General features: G+C 33.6%; 1 protein-coding gene across 1 annotated transcript in view; it reads left to right on the forward strand.

Moving 5' to 3' along the window:
* The window catches only part of LOC118746789 (transcription factor mef2A-like), a 47,469-nt gene that overhangs the window by 22,895 nt on the left and 6,373 nt on the right, over positions 1–18,201 (forward strand). The window contains exons 4-7 of the mRNA XM_036480699.1: positions 6,138–6,282; positions 8,394–8,800; positions 10,934–11,089; positions 11,793–11,999. Of these exons, the coding sequence (XP_036336592.1) occupies positions 6,138–6,282; positions 8,394–8,800; positions 10,934–11,089; positions 11,793–11,999 (915 nt within the window). The remainder of the gene's footprint in view (positions 1–6,137; positions 6,283–8,393; positions 8,801–10,933; positions 11,090–11,792; positions 12,000–18,201) is intronic.

Raw genomic sequence — 18,201 nt, forward strand, 5'->3', positions numbered from 1 at the left:
GCAAGTAAGTATATTGCAACACGTGTGGCAAGCAGTGGCAGTATCTATATGTATGCACTTGTGCACTTGCTTATTTGAATATTGTATGAAAGGGTAGAATATGTGTATGTAGGTTTTGTCTCGTTTCTGTTATTAACTTAAGCATGCACATTTGTGCCTGCATACATACTACATTCGACTACTTGTCATTTGGCTCATCTCCAATGTGTTCTCACTTCAATATCAGAATGCCTGCACTATATTTTCCCTAAAGTCTAATCTTACAGCCATTTTCAGAATGTCATCAGTGTGCAAATTATTGTTGGCCAGAGCACATATTTCCAATTAACTCTTTAATACCCACAACAATATCAACGAAATGAAAGACATGTGAAATTAAATTTTTAGTAGCCTTTTAATTCCAGTTCGATCTCTTTTGAAAGCATTCTCATTTGAAAGTAGGCATATGGGCTTAACGTGGTAGCTGAGCCGAAGCTTTTCACCTGGTATGGGTGTACTGGTGTGTTGCTACATACCAGCCACGATATGACAGGTGAGGTGTCAAGACTCACATCCTTTCCGCTCTCATCTTTTTAGAAACATTTAAGCATGCCACTCGCTAACTGCAGGCTACACGGAAATGATATAACATTCAACTGCTTGGAACGACAAACAGCTTGTACTCGTAAAGAACTCCTTCATGTCTCTGATACACTCAAAAGCATACTGACTGTTCCGGGTAGATAAATGCTGTTTCCTAGATACCCAGAGTAATAATTATTTCATGGTAGGGTTTTAAAAAAGTCATCAAAATTTTCGTAAGAATTATAAAAGTCTGTTGATAATAATTATGTGTGAGAATATTGTTTTAAGTTATCGAATACTATTGCTTTAAGACTTATACAATAGAAGTATTTTTATAATAATTATCAGCGAGATAAATATTTTTAAATCTTCAAAGGCTTTTATTTTGAGATTTAAATTATAAAAGTCTGCTCGTAATAATTATCCTTGGGATAAATATTTTTAAGTCTTCAAAGACTTTTTTAGACTTATATTATAAAAGTCTTTTGATAATAATTATGAGTGCGAACTGATCCCCACCTAGCCCCGAACTGGAAATGCTACTGAACAAGTCCCGTCTTTTAAGACTTAAACATTTTTTTCTAGCCCATAATTATTATGAAAAGAGTTTATAATATAAGTCTTAAAATAAAAGTCTTTGAAGTCATAAAAATATTTATCTCTCTGATAATTATTAGGACAAAATTTTTTTATAATATAAGCCTTAAAATAAAAGTCTTTAAAGACTTAAAAATATTTATCTCTCTGATAATTGTTATGAAAGAACTTTTATAATATAAGTCTTTGAATAACAGTTATAGATGACTCGAAAAATATTTATCTTAATATAGTGATTATTGATTGACTTTTATGCTTTTCTCTTATAATAGTTATGTCTCTGCTATTTCCCTCTCCCTAGTTGGGTCAGCACAAGAGACAAAATATCTGGCGGTGATTCTACATAGAAATCTCAATTCAAACAAGGCCACAAATATAAATGTTGCCTGTTAAAGGATTCATAGCGTAGCAAGAGGAATATCTGTGAAATTGATTTACTGGTCATTCAATAAAATGAAGGTATACGATCACCAGCCATAATTATTGAGAACCAGGCATGAAGAACGAAAACTTAAAGTATCAGTTAGATAGTTCGAAAACATTTCTTCTAGTCAATGATTCCGTCGACAAACACCCAAACAAATACTGTTTGCCTTGTCGTCTATTGAGTCTAAAAAGATTTTATTCCTGAAAAGGACACTGGTAGATTGATAATCAACAGTATCAGCGAAGATTAACAAGTTTAATATATATATAAATACCAAGTTGAAGATGGGTGCGCTCTGAAGGCTTTTGTGAACCTAGGTTTCAAAGAGTGTATGTGCTTTCGCTGGTAGAAGGAGTAGTGGGACCATAGTATACAAATATTTTAAGTTTTATTAGAGACCTTAAGCTAAAGTAAAATTGTACCAAGGCTTATCGATAACTACAAATATCTAAAAAAAACAAAAATTATGTATTAATGCATAACGGAGCTACCTTGTGGTAAGTTCTAACGAAATAGCTGTCGCTTTCGCAAAAATTGTGACCATCGCAGCTTGTGTGGTTAGGTTAGGTTAAGTAGATCTGTCCGTAGCGTTGCCAGTTGGAGTTCGATTTTAGGCGTTAAAGAAAACATCAAAACCCATTTTTTGTGTACAAGCAGCCACCATAATTTTTCCCATAAGCAATCAGGTAACAACTCTGCAATCCTTCCTTTATAGCCGTAAGATGAAGTGAGTATAATTGCTTTAGCTGTTTTTGCACATCACTTTTGTAATTTTTCGTGTGGTTAACTCATTTCAACTAGCCCTGAATTGCCCAGTCATACTGCCGTAAATTTCGTTGTACAAGTTTTGGAGTGGCCTATGTATATAGTTGGTCTTTGTGAGATTCGGTGTGGTGCCGGTCTTGGCAGTCATACCTGTTGTTTCATTACGCTCTAGTTCTTCGTGGTCGTATACACATTAGAAATGCATTATTATGTTTACAGGCAGCCAGTCAATGGCCACGGCTGCGAAGTAAATGAAATCAGAGTTGGGCAAAATTTATTCGAATGACGAATAACAAATGAATAAATTGTTTTTCTTGTTATTCGTAAATAATAAATAATTTTGTTTATTCAAAAAAAAAATTATTCGAATGACGGATAAATTATTTTATTCGTTATTCGAATAATTATTATCTTCATTAATTATTCGAATAACGAATAAAATAATAATAAAAGAAGTAATTTATGTATATAGATATGTACATATATTTATGTATATGATAAATGATAACCGTTTTCGTTGTTGCGATTTAAATCAAACCTCTGGATAGATTTAAGTCAAATTTTCGGAGGTTATTCCCTGCGCATAAAGTCCTATTAAAGGCTACTAGAAAACTCCTTGGTGGCGATGGAGCCGAGTTATTTATAAAAGCCGTATTTATGAACAGATTTCGTTCAAATTCAAAATGTGTTCTTGCTGCATGATGAAAAATACTTATGCGAAAAATGGACCCGCTAGGTGGCGCTGCAGTTGAGTTATTTAGAAAATCCCTATTTATTGTACAATCAGGTTGCAATTCATAATGGTGCTGCAGTCGAAATCATTAGAAACCCCATATGTTTGTACTACTTTGTTTTTTATGTTTATATTATATGAATTTACGATGTCTTACGTCGTCATACACCCTAAATGCGACTTTGCATCTACCTCCGCTTGATGAAATTGCTCGGGCGGCCATTGCTGCAGCAGTAAGACTCAAGGAAACCAGCTCTTGGATATTTTAAAAGTGGCGAATCAGCAAGGAAAGTAACGACCACATCCTTCCAAGAAAGACCACTGTTGGTATATCAATGGCCAAATTTTACATCGAGGGTTTTTGGCTCTCCTATAATAGAAAACGCACATCTGTGCTCTTCAGCTTCCTTATAAGGACTTTTGTTGGCCTACATGACATAAGCCTAGAGGCTGACGCATCGGACCAATGTTGTAGTTGCAAGATCATAGAAGAAGATTACGCACGCTTAGAAAAGATCTCACAAGTGGAAATAAGACCATCGGTAAAGCTCATGACATTGAAAGGGATTTTTTCTTGCATATAGCATCAGAGCGCTATTTTTTTGGCAGAAATATGTGTGAGGAGGGTTCTGCTCTTTAGTTGTTCAACCTAAATTAAGAATTTTTACTTTACCCATATTTGGGATTCAACGCTATTCTTGCATGGGCCAACGCAAAAAATCGTATCAGGGGCCGCGAAACCAGAGGGAATGAGCTAGTATTCTTGATAAAATAGCAAACAAAATTCAGCTAACTCACAATCCTTGACAATAGAAATAAAAGTAAAAGGTGGCTCAATGTGTTAAAATGAGTTTTTATTCATTATTTAAAATAACGAATAAAACAACGAATAAATTATTCGAAAGCAATTTATTCACGAATAATTTATTCGTAAATGAGTTATCTGCGAATAATTATATTACGGATAAAATTTTATTCGAATAATTATCTAAATAGCAATTTATTCGAATAATGCCCAACTCTGAATGAAATACTGTAGGAGGTAACTGCCTTAATTGCCGTCTGACTGTTTAGTTATAAGTTAACTTTTGAGTTGACTGTCGTTTCGTTGTAGGCTACCTCTGTTGCCATCCTCATTGCGAAAACCTCTGTTTTAAATATGCTGCACGGGTCAGGTAACCTTAATGCCTGTTTGACGTCCAATTTCTGGCAGTTTACTCCGGCAACCACTCCCATTGTCATTTTAGAGCCATCCGTGAAAATGTTTGGGGATATACAGCTAAGTTTCCTTCCCTTGCGCCATTCCTCCTCCTCAACCATTGTGCGAAAACGTCGTTCCCAGTAAAATCAAGGTGGCTTAATCTTAAAACCAAGCAGAATCTAAGACTTGCCTCGTATTTCCCCTGCCCTCTGTAAATTGCAGTACGAGCGTAGCGAAATATAAAGGGCCGAATCGCGGTAGTCGTTATCAAATTGAAGCGAATAAAATTACAGCTGCTTTTTCCCCCAATCTTATTACTTAAAACGAGCAATCCTTGTATGTAGAGGGTGAACCATCTATAATTTTTTCATTCGGTTTTTTTTTCTATAGATCGCGGGTGACTGGTGTCATACTATCATCTTATTCTTATTCATTATTTTTTGAAAATTCATCATGGAAGGGCTCATACCCCAACAAAGCCTCCAAATTATTCAAAATAAGAAATATGTTTGCACTTCGAACACCACCGGATTATTTTCTCTAAGGTTTTATGAAGTCAAAGGTCTTTGTAGATTAGCCATCTACCATTCAAAACTTGGAAGCCAACATTTCCCGCGTAATTCTCGAGATATCGATAGCAATGGTGGAAAGAGTAATTGAAAATTTGACCTTCTGAATGGACCACCTAAAGCATAGTCGCGGCCAATATTTGAATGAAATTATTTTTAAAAAGTACATGTCAATGATTGTTATTTTGGGTAATAATAAAGATTCCGGCATCCAGTTCTGTTTTGAGCATTTTATTTAAAATTAGAAAAATCTCTTGATACGTAAAACTTGAAAATTGAAACAATTAATGAAATTATGCATTCGGAGCAAAGCTCGGTCAAGTAGGTACTTACGACTTAAATTGACTAAATGGGTAATTACTCTTTCTAGCCATTCCAACCTAACCTAAGCTACGTCCGATATCGAAAGCTGCGATTCGGACCCAGATCGTGTGTGGTACTGACATTGTAATTCTTTGTTTTTATCTTATAGTGGGCACAGTAAAGATCGGAAGCCAAAAAGCAGCTTAGTTTTTCCCCACCCTAAAGATGCATTAACAGATGGGGATATAGTGCATCAATAACAAAATCATCAAAAAGATCGGCCTATCTCGGCAGCCTGTTCGAAAACGCCATTTCTCATAAAATTTTTCAAGAATATCCCACTTCAGAATTTGATTGAATTTCAAAATTGCTCTATTTCAAACGAAAATACATAGATAGGGCGTTTTTCAATGAAATTCTGAAATAGGGCGTTTTCGAACTGGCTCCGGAGATAGGTCGCTCTTCCACTCAGCCATCGCTATGGTAATGCCTTTTCAATCTTCTGGGCGCAATAATTGCACAACTACCCATTAAATTAAGCATTATTGCTTCTCTTTTGTGCTGTGGTGCAATACATTTTATTTCTTATTACTTACGTTCTTTGCATTGTCTGTTAATTTGCGACTGGGCCGCCCAGTCTGACAACCTTTTTATTAATTTTCGTTTGCTTCTCGCAGGCAATGCAGGCATTTTTTCGGCAATTCTTACTACTATAACAAAGATTCTTCTTTAATGTATTCCTCGTTTCCTTTTTTTACGTCATGTAACTCACACCCATAAATGCATTGCCTTAACCTTGATTTTTTACGCACTTTCAGCATTTTTCCATTTTCTTAAGATAATTATTGTATTCCTTTATTAATGCTTCTTTGTTTCACAACATACATTTGCGCAGATATATGTATGTATGTATACCCACATTTACATATAACAAACATAGTTGACTTTAAGAGCTTCCGTTATTTTCCCTCGCTACAGAATGGACGTCATGCCTGTTCGTCGCTGTGTCCGAAGGAGCAACTGCCGGCGCCGGAGGATACGCTTTCATGCAGATCACCACGTCTGGTGGAGGTGCCGGGCCATTGCTGTAAAATGTGGCTGTGTGAGAATCCCACAGCTGATGGTAAGTGTTCGAGGAATGAATGCATTTTACGGTGAAATAAGTAAAATACACAGTGAAAAAATTGGGTGATGAAACAACAAGAACGGAATTTTTGGAAATAAATTGGAATTATAGTAAACATTTAGGCGCTGTTCTTAACCTTAACTTATTGAATAATCATATGGGGCAAAAAATTTAAAATTTTCGCTCAGTGTGCCCTTCACATACAGCACACATTGAAAGAATTTTCCACAAATAAGCAAGGAAGCACGTGGCCTTGTGCTTCCTGGCCAGCTCTTCAGCAACACAAATATGCGAAAACAAACAAAAAAAAACTATCTTTAGGTCTGCCTCCTGTAGCGCAATATTCCTTTACATACATATGTGTTTGTGTGTGTATTTATGTACCATAACTACATATGTATTGGATAAGTAAACGCAAACACAGTGGCCATTGTGGGTGTTACAAAAACAATAACTACCATACCATAGCGTCACGTTGTCTACCACTTCGTTGAGACAGCATCCGCCTGAGGCCAACACGGCTGGGCAACCACAGTCATCCATGTAGATAGCTGGGCGGCATGTTGACCGCCAAGCAGCTATGGCAAAACTTAATGATTTTTAAGGCGAATTAACAAGAAATATTTATGAGTACAAGGCACAGGCGAGCAATTTTCGGCAGCAAGACAAAGCGAGCGCGTACGAGTGTAATGCTGAAGGCAATGATAAAGGAGGCGTAATTACTCATGCAAGGATAAGGAAATGAAACATTGCATTGTGATAAAAATAAAAGAAAATTCTTTAAGAGATTAATGAAAGTTGGCTGGAAGGAAGTTGTATGGCCAGGATTTATCTTTTTTTTGGTGTTTCTTTTTTTTAACTCTTGAGAACCTTTCATTCTCTCGTTGACCAACAAGTACAAAAATTTATGGCTTTGATAAGAATCTATTTTGGCATAAGATATATGCGAACCTGGATATTGAGATTTATAAGAGGAACATAATAAATAAGAGTGGAATTAGATAAGAAAACGGTCCACTTTGGCAATAATGGAAAAAAACGTAAAAGCCCTTTAAAAAATGGTTTGAGTGCTCAGAATTTATGAGTCTAAAATGAGTCTTTCTTTCGTAATAAATATGATTCTGAGATCAGTCAAGCAGACGGACCCATTTCGGACTCTTTTGGTGGCAGAAATTCTGACGTGAACAAAACCCGGCTAGCCGAACAGTAAGCATTTTGAAATAAGGATCCGAAAGGAGTCTTAATTTTGAGCTTTTTGGGATAGCTTTTTTTAAGCACTAAAAACATGCACCTTTTTCTGCGGGCTTTTGGAGTGATAAGCGTTAATGCTCATGTATGGGAGCATTTTTTGAGCATGCGGCATTTGCTAAGTGAACTTCATATGAAAAGTTTAAAGTCAATATTTTTTCTTTTTTTTTAATAAAAGAGGTGAATAATAATAAATATTTTTAAAAACTTGTCCAGAAAATCATGCAGAAAGGAAGCTGCTGAAATCGTAGATTATATTAAAAAAAGAAAACATGTGTTTATTGTGTTTGATTTGTATGGTTTTTGTCAAAGAATAAACTTTTTTTTATACAAAAATAACCCAACTTCAATTCTCATATAAAAATTTTAGTTTATCGTTAATTTCTTCATGATCCAATGATTGGATTTAAACCAAATTAGTATGGGACCACCTCCTGATAAAAAAAAGAATTGTAGAAATCGGTATAATAAAAATATTCCAACGAATTGATAACCTTTTTGTGAAATCGAGTAAACATTAGTTTCTAAAAATATTTTTTCAGCAAATCACCTCAGATCAATCACCTCAATATAAAAGATTTTTAGCTTAAAAGCTCTGCATAAAAATTTTAATTTTTTTTTTACTGGAATCAAAATAGTTAGATTTTTTGCGGTATATTGAAATCGGTCTAGTTCACCTAAATCTCAATATTTTTCCAAAATATTTTGGCGGAAGTCTGAGAATGTAATAAGTTTTATAATTCCGGTGAAAAAAACGCTACTTCTTTTGGTGAGGCACCCTAATATGCATATGTACATATTCTCTTAATTACCATTCTAACCCACTAACTCCCTGTCCCTTCCTCTCTTCCTCGCTGCAGTATACGCCACCTGCCACAATGCCTCTACAAGTCCATGGACGCCTTGCTCACAACCCTGTGGCCTTGGCATTTCGACGCGCTTCACCAGCACGAATGCAGGCTGCCGGCAATTGAGCAACTTGCGACTATGTGAAAACCGCAAATGTGATCAAGACAATAACAACAATAATAGTAAAATAAACAAAAACTATGCAATACCCATGGAAGAGTCACAGCTGGCGCAGAAAACCACAGCAATTCAACAAAAGCAGGCGCACGAACAGCAACAACAGCAACAAAAACCACAATTAATTAGCCATAATGCGGCGGCAGCGGCGGCGAGCAATTTAGTTGTAAGTGAGCCTAAGGATATTAAGGATTCAACAAATTACAATGCATTGTTCGAGCACGAGGAGCATCGAATACGCGTAAGTTGTTGATAAAAATTCTTCTTGAGTCAAAATTTTGCTACACCAAAAAAAAATTTTGTTTCGGAATTTTGTATGCTTTAATATTATTCAGCGTAATTTAGTTGCTATCTTCTCACAAATTCATAGTTTAGTTAATGTTCACAACTCGATTTTATTTTCGATTTAATTTCCCCATTATAGTTTATGAAACTTTACTCAACTGCATTGTTTTTTGTTGCACTTATGCTTTGTTACGCAGAAATATTTTTATTTAACAAATTGTTAATCCAAGTAAGCAAAACAACTAACAATAACAAGCAAAACCGCAAGCTAAGAGCCCCAGCAGACAATTGCATTTCTCAACTTAGGACAGAGGCTAAAAAAAAATTTACGCATCCGTTCACTTCAGTTTATTTTTCAACAACAGCTTAAAAATCACAAAATCTCTTTACTTTACTATCAGCATACAAATTTATTTATTTCTCGCTGCTTCATATACATACATATTTATTTATTTATGTACACACTGTAGGGTGGGGAAAATTCTGGCAACGGCCCTTCAACTCACCACAGTCTTCCGAAATACAAAATTTTTTCGTAAGAAAATTATTTTTCATTTAAAAACAGCCTCAAACGCAATAAAATTGTTGAAAATAAGTTTCTTAAAAATTAAATTAATTAATAAAAGCACAATCAAAACCAATAAATTAAATAATTAATTAAAGAAAATTAAATGAAAAGTAAAATGAAAATAAAGCAAAAATAAATAAAAGTATTTCTAATAAATATTAAACGAAATTATCTTTATAGGAATTTTTCTTTTCACAAAGATAAAATCTAAAAATTAAAGGAAAACTAAATTATGAAAAAAATTAAATAAAAACAGAATTTGATGTGTACTAAAAATTAAATAAAATAAAAATATATACTTTGTTTTAAACAAAATATAAAAAAATAAGGAGAACTAAATTAAAAAAGACAAAAAATTAAAATAAATAAAATAAAACAAGATCCTAAAATTAACTAAAGTAAAAAAATATAGTTTTCCTTTTAAAATCTAAAACCAAAAAGAAAATTAAATTTTACAAAATTTTTTGTTGATTAAAAAATATAATAAAAATTATTGAAATTAAAAAATATATATTTTTCCTTTTGAAACAGTAAATAAATAAAATAAATTTCTAAAAATTTAATTTAATTTAAGAAATATAAATTTTTCTTAATTAATATTAATTTAACAATTAAAACAAAATTAAATTAAAAAAAGCTGTTGAAGCGATGCAAGCTAGATAAAATTCAAGTGCTTTCTCCCTAAGTAGCTTTTCACCTGGAGTGGTGAATGAGAGAGCCGTTTTTAAGAAATTTGTTCTAAGTTCACACTGGTTTGCAAATAATTATGTTGAAAAAAAAATACCAAGAAACTCGTGTATATGGATTATTATGTATGGACTTCCTGAGCTCAAAACGCACTTTTTTCACGTAAAATGACATACCACTTGTTTTTATTGGACCAAAGTTGATAAAAATTGACATTTTGTCGAATTTTTGCTATTAAAAAAAATCAACTTTTCGAACTCTGGTAGCGAGCTCTAAAATGTATTTAAAAATTTCGAAATTTTCGGAGATGTCTTTATTTTGTACGTAGAACAAAATATTAACAAAATTTACGCACAAAGTTTAGGTGTTGATGTTTCTAAGGGCCGCCCTAATATACTGGTAGGTGTGTTGTTGTAACTTTCGGCTAAAAGTTTTACGTTTCCTCCTGCAGAATTTTAAGTTGATCATTCTCCGTAAAACAAAGCGGTTTAAGCTGTCAAATCTTGTCTGTTGTCGTCTTGTCTGCATAGAGAAATCTTCGGTGTTTGTTTGCAGCTTGAATACATTAAATTGTTAAGGATAAGTCGTCGGCATTCTTTAAGAAGGCAATTCAATCTTTACATAACTAAAAAAAAATTACAAAACGGAAGCTTTAAAATGGCAAAACAGAAATTTCTGCAAATTTTCTTTTAATTTAAATAAAATGAATCTAAGTGGTCTTAGCATTGAAGTATAATTTTGTAATTTTTTCGATGTCCTTGTTGTTAAAGAAATATGTATATATGTATTGTATGTATGTAAATTTTTAATCAATAAATCGTATATTCTTTGCAGAAAGGACACGAATGCCGCAATTTGCAGCGCCTTGGGCCTGCACGCATACGCCTGGGCGCCTGCATTTCACGAAAGCTATATCGACCGAAATTATGTGGACTTTGTCATCAGCATTCGGGAAAATGTTGTGTACCCTCGGTATCTACAACCATACAGGTGAGTGAAAAAAAAATGATATGTTATATACAATTAATACATATTAGGGTATTCCAGAAAATAAGATCACCATTTTTTTCGAATTTCGATAGGCGTAGTATTGTAGTCGTATTGACATTAGCTTATCGTGTGACATTATGTACTCCTCTCAATTCCATAGGTTCAGTAAAGATCTTGATCCTGGACTTGATCTTAACAAAGTCATATTAAGGCACACTGTAGCGAAGCCTGTTTTATCGACAGCTTCATCATTTTGCAATGTTTTTACGTGTAGCACTTGTAGCACTACTGTTGCTAATACGGGTTACGCCCACTTCAATTGATTTCTGTGGGCTCTGCATTCGTCATTACCTTCGGCTTTGAAATCTTCCCATATTTTGTCATCACAGCAAATGATCGATTCCAGATTTTTTTCCTCTTCTGTCTCGTTACTGGGAATCCATCCACCGCTCTATGGCGCTCATGAACCCATCCAAACTTTTCGAAGTCGAAATCCAAAATGTCCTTCATTGAAACTCCTTCACGAAGTCGCCCTGATACTCCCTATGCAATCAGCGAGTTTACACACTACGAGCGTAAGGCCAGAGTTAGGGAGTGGTCTTAGACTGTTGTGCTTTTGCGAAGTCCTTAGCCCCTCGACTTGTCATCAAGCTTTTGTATTTAGAAAATTTTTATTCTCTTCTGATTTCCCTCTTTCTTGCAGGTTGAGTTGTTATGCCCCTTGAATGCCAATGACCCCATCAGCTTTGCCGAACAACAGCAAAAGCCGGAAGGACAGTCACCACTACAGCTATGGGATACAGTGTCGCTGGAGCCAATCGATCAGGAATTCCTGCAATCACATCAAATACAAATTGAAAACAAATTCATTGCAGTTGAATGGATATTGAAATGCGAATGTAACAAAAAGGTGAGTAATATTTATTACTGTTTTTTTTTACTTATTTGATTTAATCACACATTAAAAGTACGTAGAATTGGGCGGTGCAGCTTTGTGAACCCAAGAAGATAAATTAAACGCCTGCGGTCCATTTCAACCAGAAATATATTTTTTGTTGCATACTTATGCCCTAGCTACCTTCCAGCATTCTCTGAGTTGCAAGAAGGCTCGCCTGTCCTAAGGTGCTAAGTTTACAAAGGTTCTGACAATTGGCTCCGGAAGAATATTATTAGAAACCCCCTCAATGTCAATAGTTGCACCCACAATGAAGTCCTTTTGTAGAAAAACATCCGCCTGCGATTTCACGATTAGCATCGCGCTATCCAGAGGGGCTTCACTTTGGAGTGCGCCTCTGCTACACAGGGAAAACGGTTTAGTTGGGTCAACCACATATATATCTCTTAAAACATGTCTTTCTTATAGTTAACACACCTTGTTTTGAGGGAAATGGAACCACTAAATTCTTTTTTCAATACTGTTAGAAGAAGCAGATCGTCTCTTTAAACAGACCTTTTATATATGTATGAATTGCACCAAGATTCGACTTGTCTATTTATGTTTTTATTTAATTATTTTTAATTTTATTGATCTTTAGGCCGTTTTTAATTCAAAAAAATAATATTAGTTTGTTATTAAATAGGCTTATAAATAGCAAAAAAAAAATTTTAAGAATTTGCAATCAAAATACTGTTCATTCTATAATAAAACCCAAATAAACGCAAGTTTAAAACTTTGCGTAAAACTAAAAAAAGAGTTCAATATATTTCCCTCCAAATTTCTAACTTTTTTCTCAGAAGTGTTAGAATTTTTTTTTAAGTAAGCATTTTTATTGTCCGTTGATTTTTATTTATTTTTGTCGCACTTGCTTCAATATAACGAATAAACACAATTTATTCTCTTACATATGAACAAATCTCGCGAGTCGTTACATACTCGCAAGACGTTGCTTAAAAGTCATATTATTTAAAAATAATTAAATATGGGTGTGGAATATTTCTCTACAGTATTCGAGGAGAATATGTATTAGTTTCTTCATCCATGTAACAATTTTAGAATGAATTTAAGTTGTGTCGATAGAAATTGTAAAATTGAAATTTTTGTTTCTCAAATCAGCGTTTACTTATAATGAGCGTAATTTTTTTCATTTGATGGCACATTAGTTTCATTACTCTAGATTGGTTCGCTAGGGCAAGAAAATTTTCACCGTTTAATGTTAAAATCTTGAAGTAAATTAAACTTTTAAAATGAAAAAAATCGTTAAATATCTACAAAATAGCTGCCTTTTTTTGGTGGCACACTCTTGAAACACCACTGGTATGTTGTATATGATGAAAACTTGTATTACCTCTAACATCAACATTTTATTTGAAAACTGCCCAAAGTTCTTAAAAAAATATAATTTTTTCGAGTAACAATGAAAAATTAGTAATTTCGCCTTAGTAAACTTTTTAGAGCTAAAATTGTTCAAATACTTGATTTATTTATTATTGTACGTACTTGGTTTTGGAACTCCATTGATTGAAATTAATGCAAGAAGAATGCTTTAATGTTTTTTTTTTGGCAAAAGAAGGGAGTGAAAACAACTCATAAGATTTGCTCATATACATACGTAGAAGAAAACCGCAACACCTTCAGCAAAATAAACTTAAAAAAATCAACTTTAATTTTTAGCCACTAAAATTTAATGCGCTATAAAACTTTATACACAGAAACTTCTAACACTTCTGAGAAAAAGTTCGAAATTTTCATTAAATTTTTTTCAATTTTATTATTTTGTTTTCTACAAATTTTTAAACTACGATTTTTTAGAGAATGAACTGCATTTTAATAGAAAATTCTTAAAAATAAATAAGTAAATATTTGTGGCAAATACTTACATTTTGAAATTGGGGTCCTGATGATATAACCGATACTGTACATTCGCATAAAATCTTAAATCACACGACTGGAATGTCTTTTATTGCACATTAAAATTCCAATGAAAACATAAAAATTTTACATCATTCGGCAAAATTATGAAACCAATGGTAAAGGTGCTCAAATAATATCGGCAACAGTGTAACATCCTTAACGAATGACCATAAGATCTCATCAAAATAAATACTATTAACAATAAAAGGACACACATTTTCGCAGAGCCAATTGACCTTCAATAAAAATTGCTTACATAAAAAATTCATTGATGCATACATGGTGCCATAAATAAATACAGATATGTATATAAATACCTAAGTAGCCAGCACAGACCAGAAGTGACACACGCAACATTGCTTCCTGCGGATTACATCAGAGTAAAATGCCATAAAATCACATTTTCTCACTCCTGCCTTTTTTACCTATTTCCTAAGGGCCCTATTGATAGGCCCATGTAGTATGTCAGAAAGCCTGCTTTGACAGAACAAAGGGCCATTGCGCATAAATATACTTGTTTCTAAATGAAAATTTCAATCCAAGCAAAAGCAGTAAAATTAAAATGAGATAAAGCAGGAAACAATAAAAATTCCATGTACAAAGAACAAAACACACATAGAACAAGTAAGGACGACAATACAGGATAAAAAATCACTTATGTACAAAGCTTATTAAAAAAGCAAGCAATAAAAATCACTCCAACACAAATGGTTACATACTATTGGGCATAGATCCTGTCACTTAAGAACAATAGTACATGGAATGAATTGTATGACAATATATTGAAAGGCTGAGTGTAGGAAAGCAGCATGAAACAGACGGCAGGTTCATATTGCTGGTAAAAAAGGGGTCAAGTAAATGCGATTAGAATGAGAAGTGAAAACAATTTCCGCTTGAATGCATGAATGAAAGGATATGAATGTGCTAGCATACAAGCAATATGGCCAGATAAAACCGCATACTTTGAGCAAGATACTCGTATTTGAAAATGGCTTGTAAATCAATGAATAAATATTGTAAGAGCCAAAGGAAAATGAAACATCATTCGAAAATTAAAATCCACTGGCTGTGGCCCTGCCGGAAAAGCGTGGTCTTACACAGAGTATACTTCTTGCACTATTTATGGACACATAGAGCACAAAACGCTAAGCTAAAACTGAGTTTATACCAAAACTAAACCCACATGCCTTCAAGGGGTGCTGCAGTGTCTATGTGATTCGTAATTAGAATATTGACAAAATATTAAATGGCGAAATGGTGAAATGACGCTTGCGATTAATAGAAAATTTTACAATATCAATTTTGAATAGTTTTCATTTAATTAGTGATAAAAATTCAGCAGACCATGCCAAATTTAAAATTTGGCTCGACTGAAAAATATATTAAGAAGTTACCAAATTCGAAAATCCTACTACTTAATACTACACATAATACAAAAATTTAAAGGTAAAACCGCTGAGAGGCAGCCTGAATATGTTTGAAGTTATCTAGCATAACAAAATTGTTTTCAAATTTTTCATCTCACACATGCATTCTCCCTTTTAGTCTCAAATAAAAATAAAATTTAATATTTTCATGTTAATTTTTTGTTTTACTTTTATTTGGCAATTGAGTTGCTCTGAAAATTTTAATTTTATAAAGTAGACAAACTTCAAGAAATAAACGATGACCGACGAATTGAGCGAACGGTTTTATCTTTAAATGCTTGTATCATGATACTACATATAAACGTGAAAGTTTTTGAGTGAGTGGTGTGTGAGTAGTCTTCTTGCTCTTTCACGCTAAAACGGCTGGCCGTATTTCAATGAAATTTGACAGACATAAAGGCTATGATGACCCAAGGCATATTAAACAGCTAGTAGCATTAGAGCAAAAACAACATTTGCGTGTATTTTGTTGTTGCTTCTGGTACCGAAAGTGTCGAAACCTGTTCTGATTTTTTCCTTCTAAATCAAAGCGTGCCATGTGAAATACAAAAAAAAATAAAAAAATTAAATTGCAAAAAATTAAAATTGTTGCCACTTTCTTTCTTAGTAAATTTGTTTGCTTCTCGAAGCATTGATCCAGCCTTTGTAAGGCCCAGTAATCAGCGGTTGTGCTGCTGAGTTGGGCGATCGTTCCAAAAGCTGCTATTCAATCGCTTGTTTTGTATGGAAAAAGGTTTCACATGCAAATAGATTTTAACAATTTAAAATTTTCTGAGAATAAATTAATAATATTTGACAGTTTCGAGACCAAATAATTTGAAAACAATCAAATCAGCTGCTCTACTTATACTACCTGTTCAATGTGCCTTGCTATGATCTGAATTAACATAAAGGATATTCTTTTAAAAGAGCTGGCGCCTTTTTAAAAAGTTTAAATTAAATCTAACAAGTTCTAAAACTATTCATTTCAAAAATTCATTTCAAAAATATTTGTTTTACGGGTTGCCACCTATGTATTTTAAAAGTTGAAATCGACTAATTAATAAGTGAAATATGTGGATGTCGGATGAAAAGGGTGGTTCGACCAAGATTTATGTTTTTCGAAAATAAAAGTTAAAGAAAAAATTTATATATTATTAAAATATTCACCTTCCCTTCAATTTAAAATCAATTTAATTAACGAGTTCAACGAACTCTTTCGATATTGATATCAAATAAAAGAGGTTTAAGAAACACTTATTTCAAAACTTATTCTTAAAAGGAGCTGCCACCTATTTAGAAATTCAAAATAAATTTAATTCGCATTTAGAAACTGAAATCCGCTTCAAGCATTGACTGGAGATGCAGAACGATCACGCATGACTTCGGCTCTGCGCGAAATTTTTTTCTAACCGAAATGTAGCCTAAACATCATCGAATAACAATAAACGGTTTTAATATAGCACCTTAATATGCAAACGGTTCAAAAAATATTTCTCGGTTTGATAGGTTGGACGGCCGGATAAAATGTAAACGCATATTTTAGAAAGCGTTTCCGCTACTATTTTAACCCTTTGTATACGGCGGAAAAAACTAGCATTACCTACCATTTGTGGTTCATTGGACCCCTATGTACATAAATAATAATGTGGTTCCTAAGGTTATGAAAAGGACTTATTCGCTGATCCGTAGCCAATGACAAACCTGCGAGTGTATTTCTCGCAAATAACTGTTTCTGTCCGGAAACGCAGACTATGTAGAAATTGCGTAAGCAACTTGGCCAAATAAAAAGCAAAAGTTTGAGCTCCAATTGTAAATTTCCTTGTCGACGAATTGGAAAGCTCTCTTGTTCTCACTGGGGTGCAGCGGTCCCATACGTCCGCATCACTATTGTAAATGTATTTTCTTTAGAAATAATTTAAAAAATATCTGCATATGTATGTACATATTTCCGAGTTAATTTCTGTTTAGCTGTTAACATTCAAAAGGGGAAAATATTGCTAAACTCAACAAACGCATTTTAATCAGCTGGATTTTAAACTAAATGAAGTTATTTATGTGTACGTAATTGATACGTAGATCAAATCGGGATTACGGTTATATTTGCATTTTGTTATGAGGAAGCGTTCATTTAATGCATGAAAAATGAAGATGCAGTATGTGGGAAGCCATTTGGAAAGCCAGTGATTTTTTCTAATTTTTCGCGTAATAACGCTAAATGCAAACGAAATAGGTCGATCTTCTATCCAATAATCGATATAGTATATGATACATTATGAAATAAATATGTTTGTATCTAGTAGTTGTAGGGCGGCCGCCGTGGACAAGTGGTTAGAGTTACGCACTACCACATTCTTGTCACTCATACGCCGTGGCATCTGAATAACTTAAACTGGTAGACAAATAAATCAAGTGCATTAATTTTTGTAATAGGTAGTTTTGTTATAATGCGCAAAAATGTATTATTTAATGTGTAAGTCTAAAATATATCTTGGGCCAAAAGTCATAAATACCGACTTCTTGGATTTTGTTCTAATATAGATAAGTGAAAAGGTGTAGATCATACAATAGTGTACAATAATTTTTAGAACTATTTAGTACTTTGTTTCCTTCGAATGAAGATTCGCCAAAGGCTTTACTTGATTCCTGCCTTCTAGTCTAAGTTACTCACATGCCATGGCGTATGAGTGACAACAATGTCTAATATCAACATCAATATTAAGTGCCCCGCATACTGCGGATTTTATTGGCCCTCAACTTGGCTGCCAATTTTTCCTAGGCATGCAGTGCCATATTTTGTGTGAAATCGTAGAAAAAAGAGACGAATCAGACGCCAATTTTTATAAATTAAAGTG

Source organism: Rhagoletis pomonella, unplaced genomic scaffold, assembly GCF_013731165.1.
Source record: "Rhagoletis pomonella isolate Grant_MI unplaced genomic scaffold, Rhpom_1.0 Rhpom_scaffold_00011, whole genome shotgun sequence".
Taxonomy (NCBI): Eukaryota; Metazoa; Arthropoda; class Insecta; order Diptera; family Tephritidae; genus Rhagoletis; species Rhagoletis pomonella.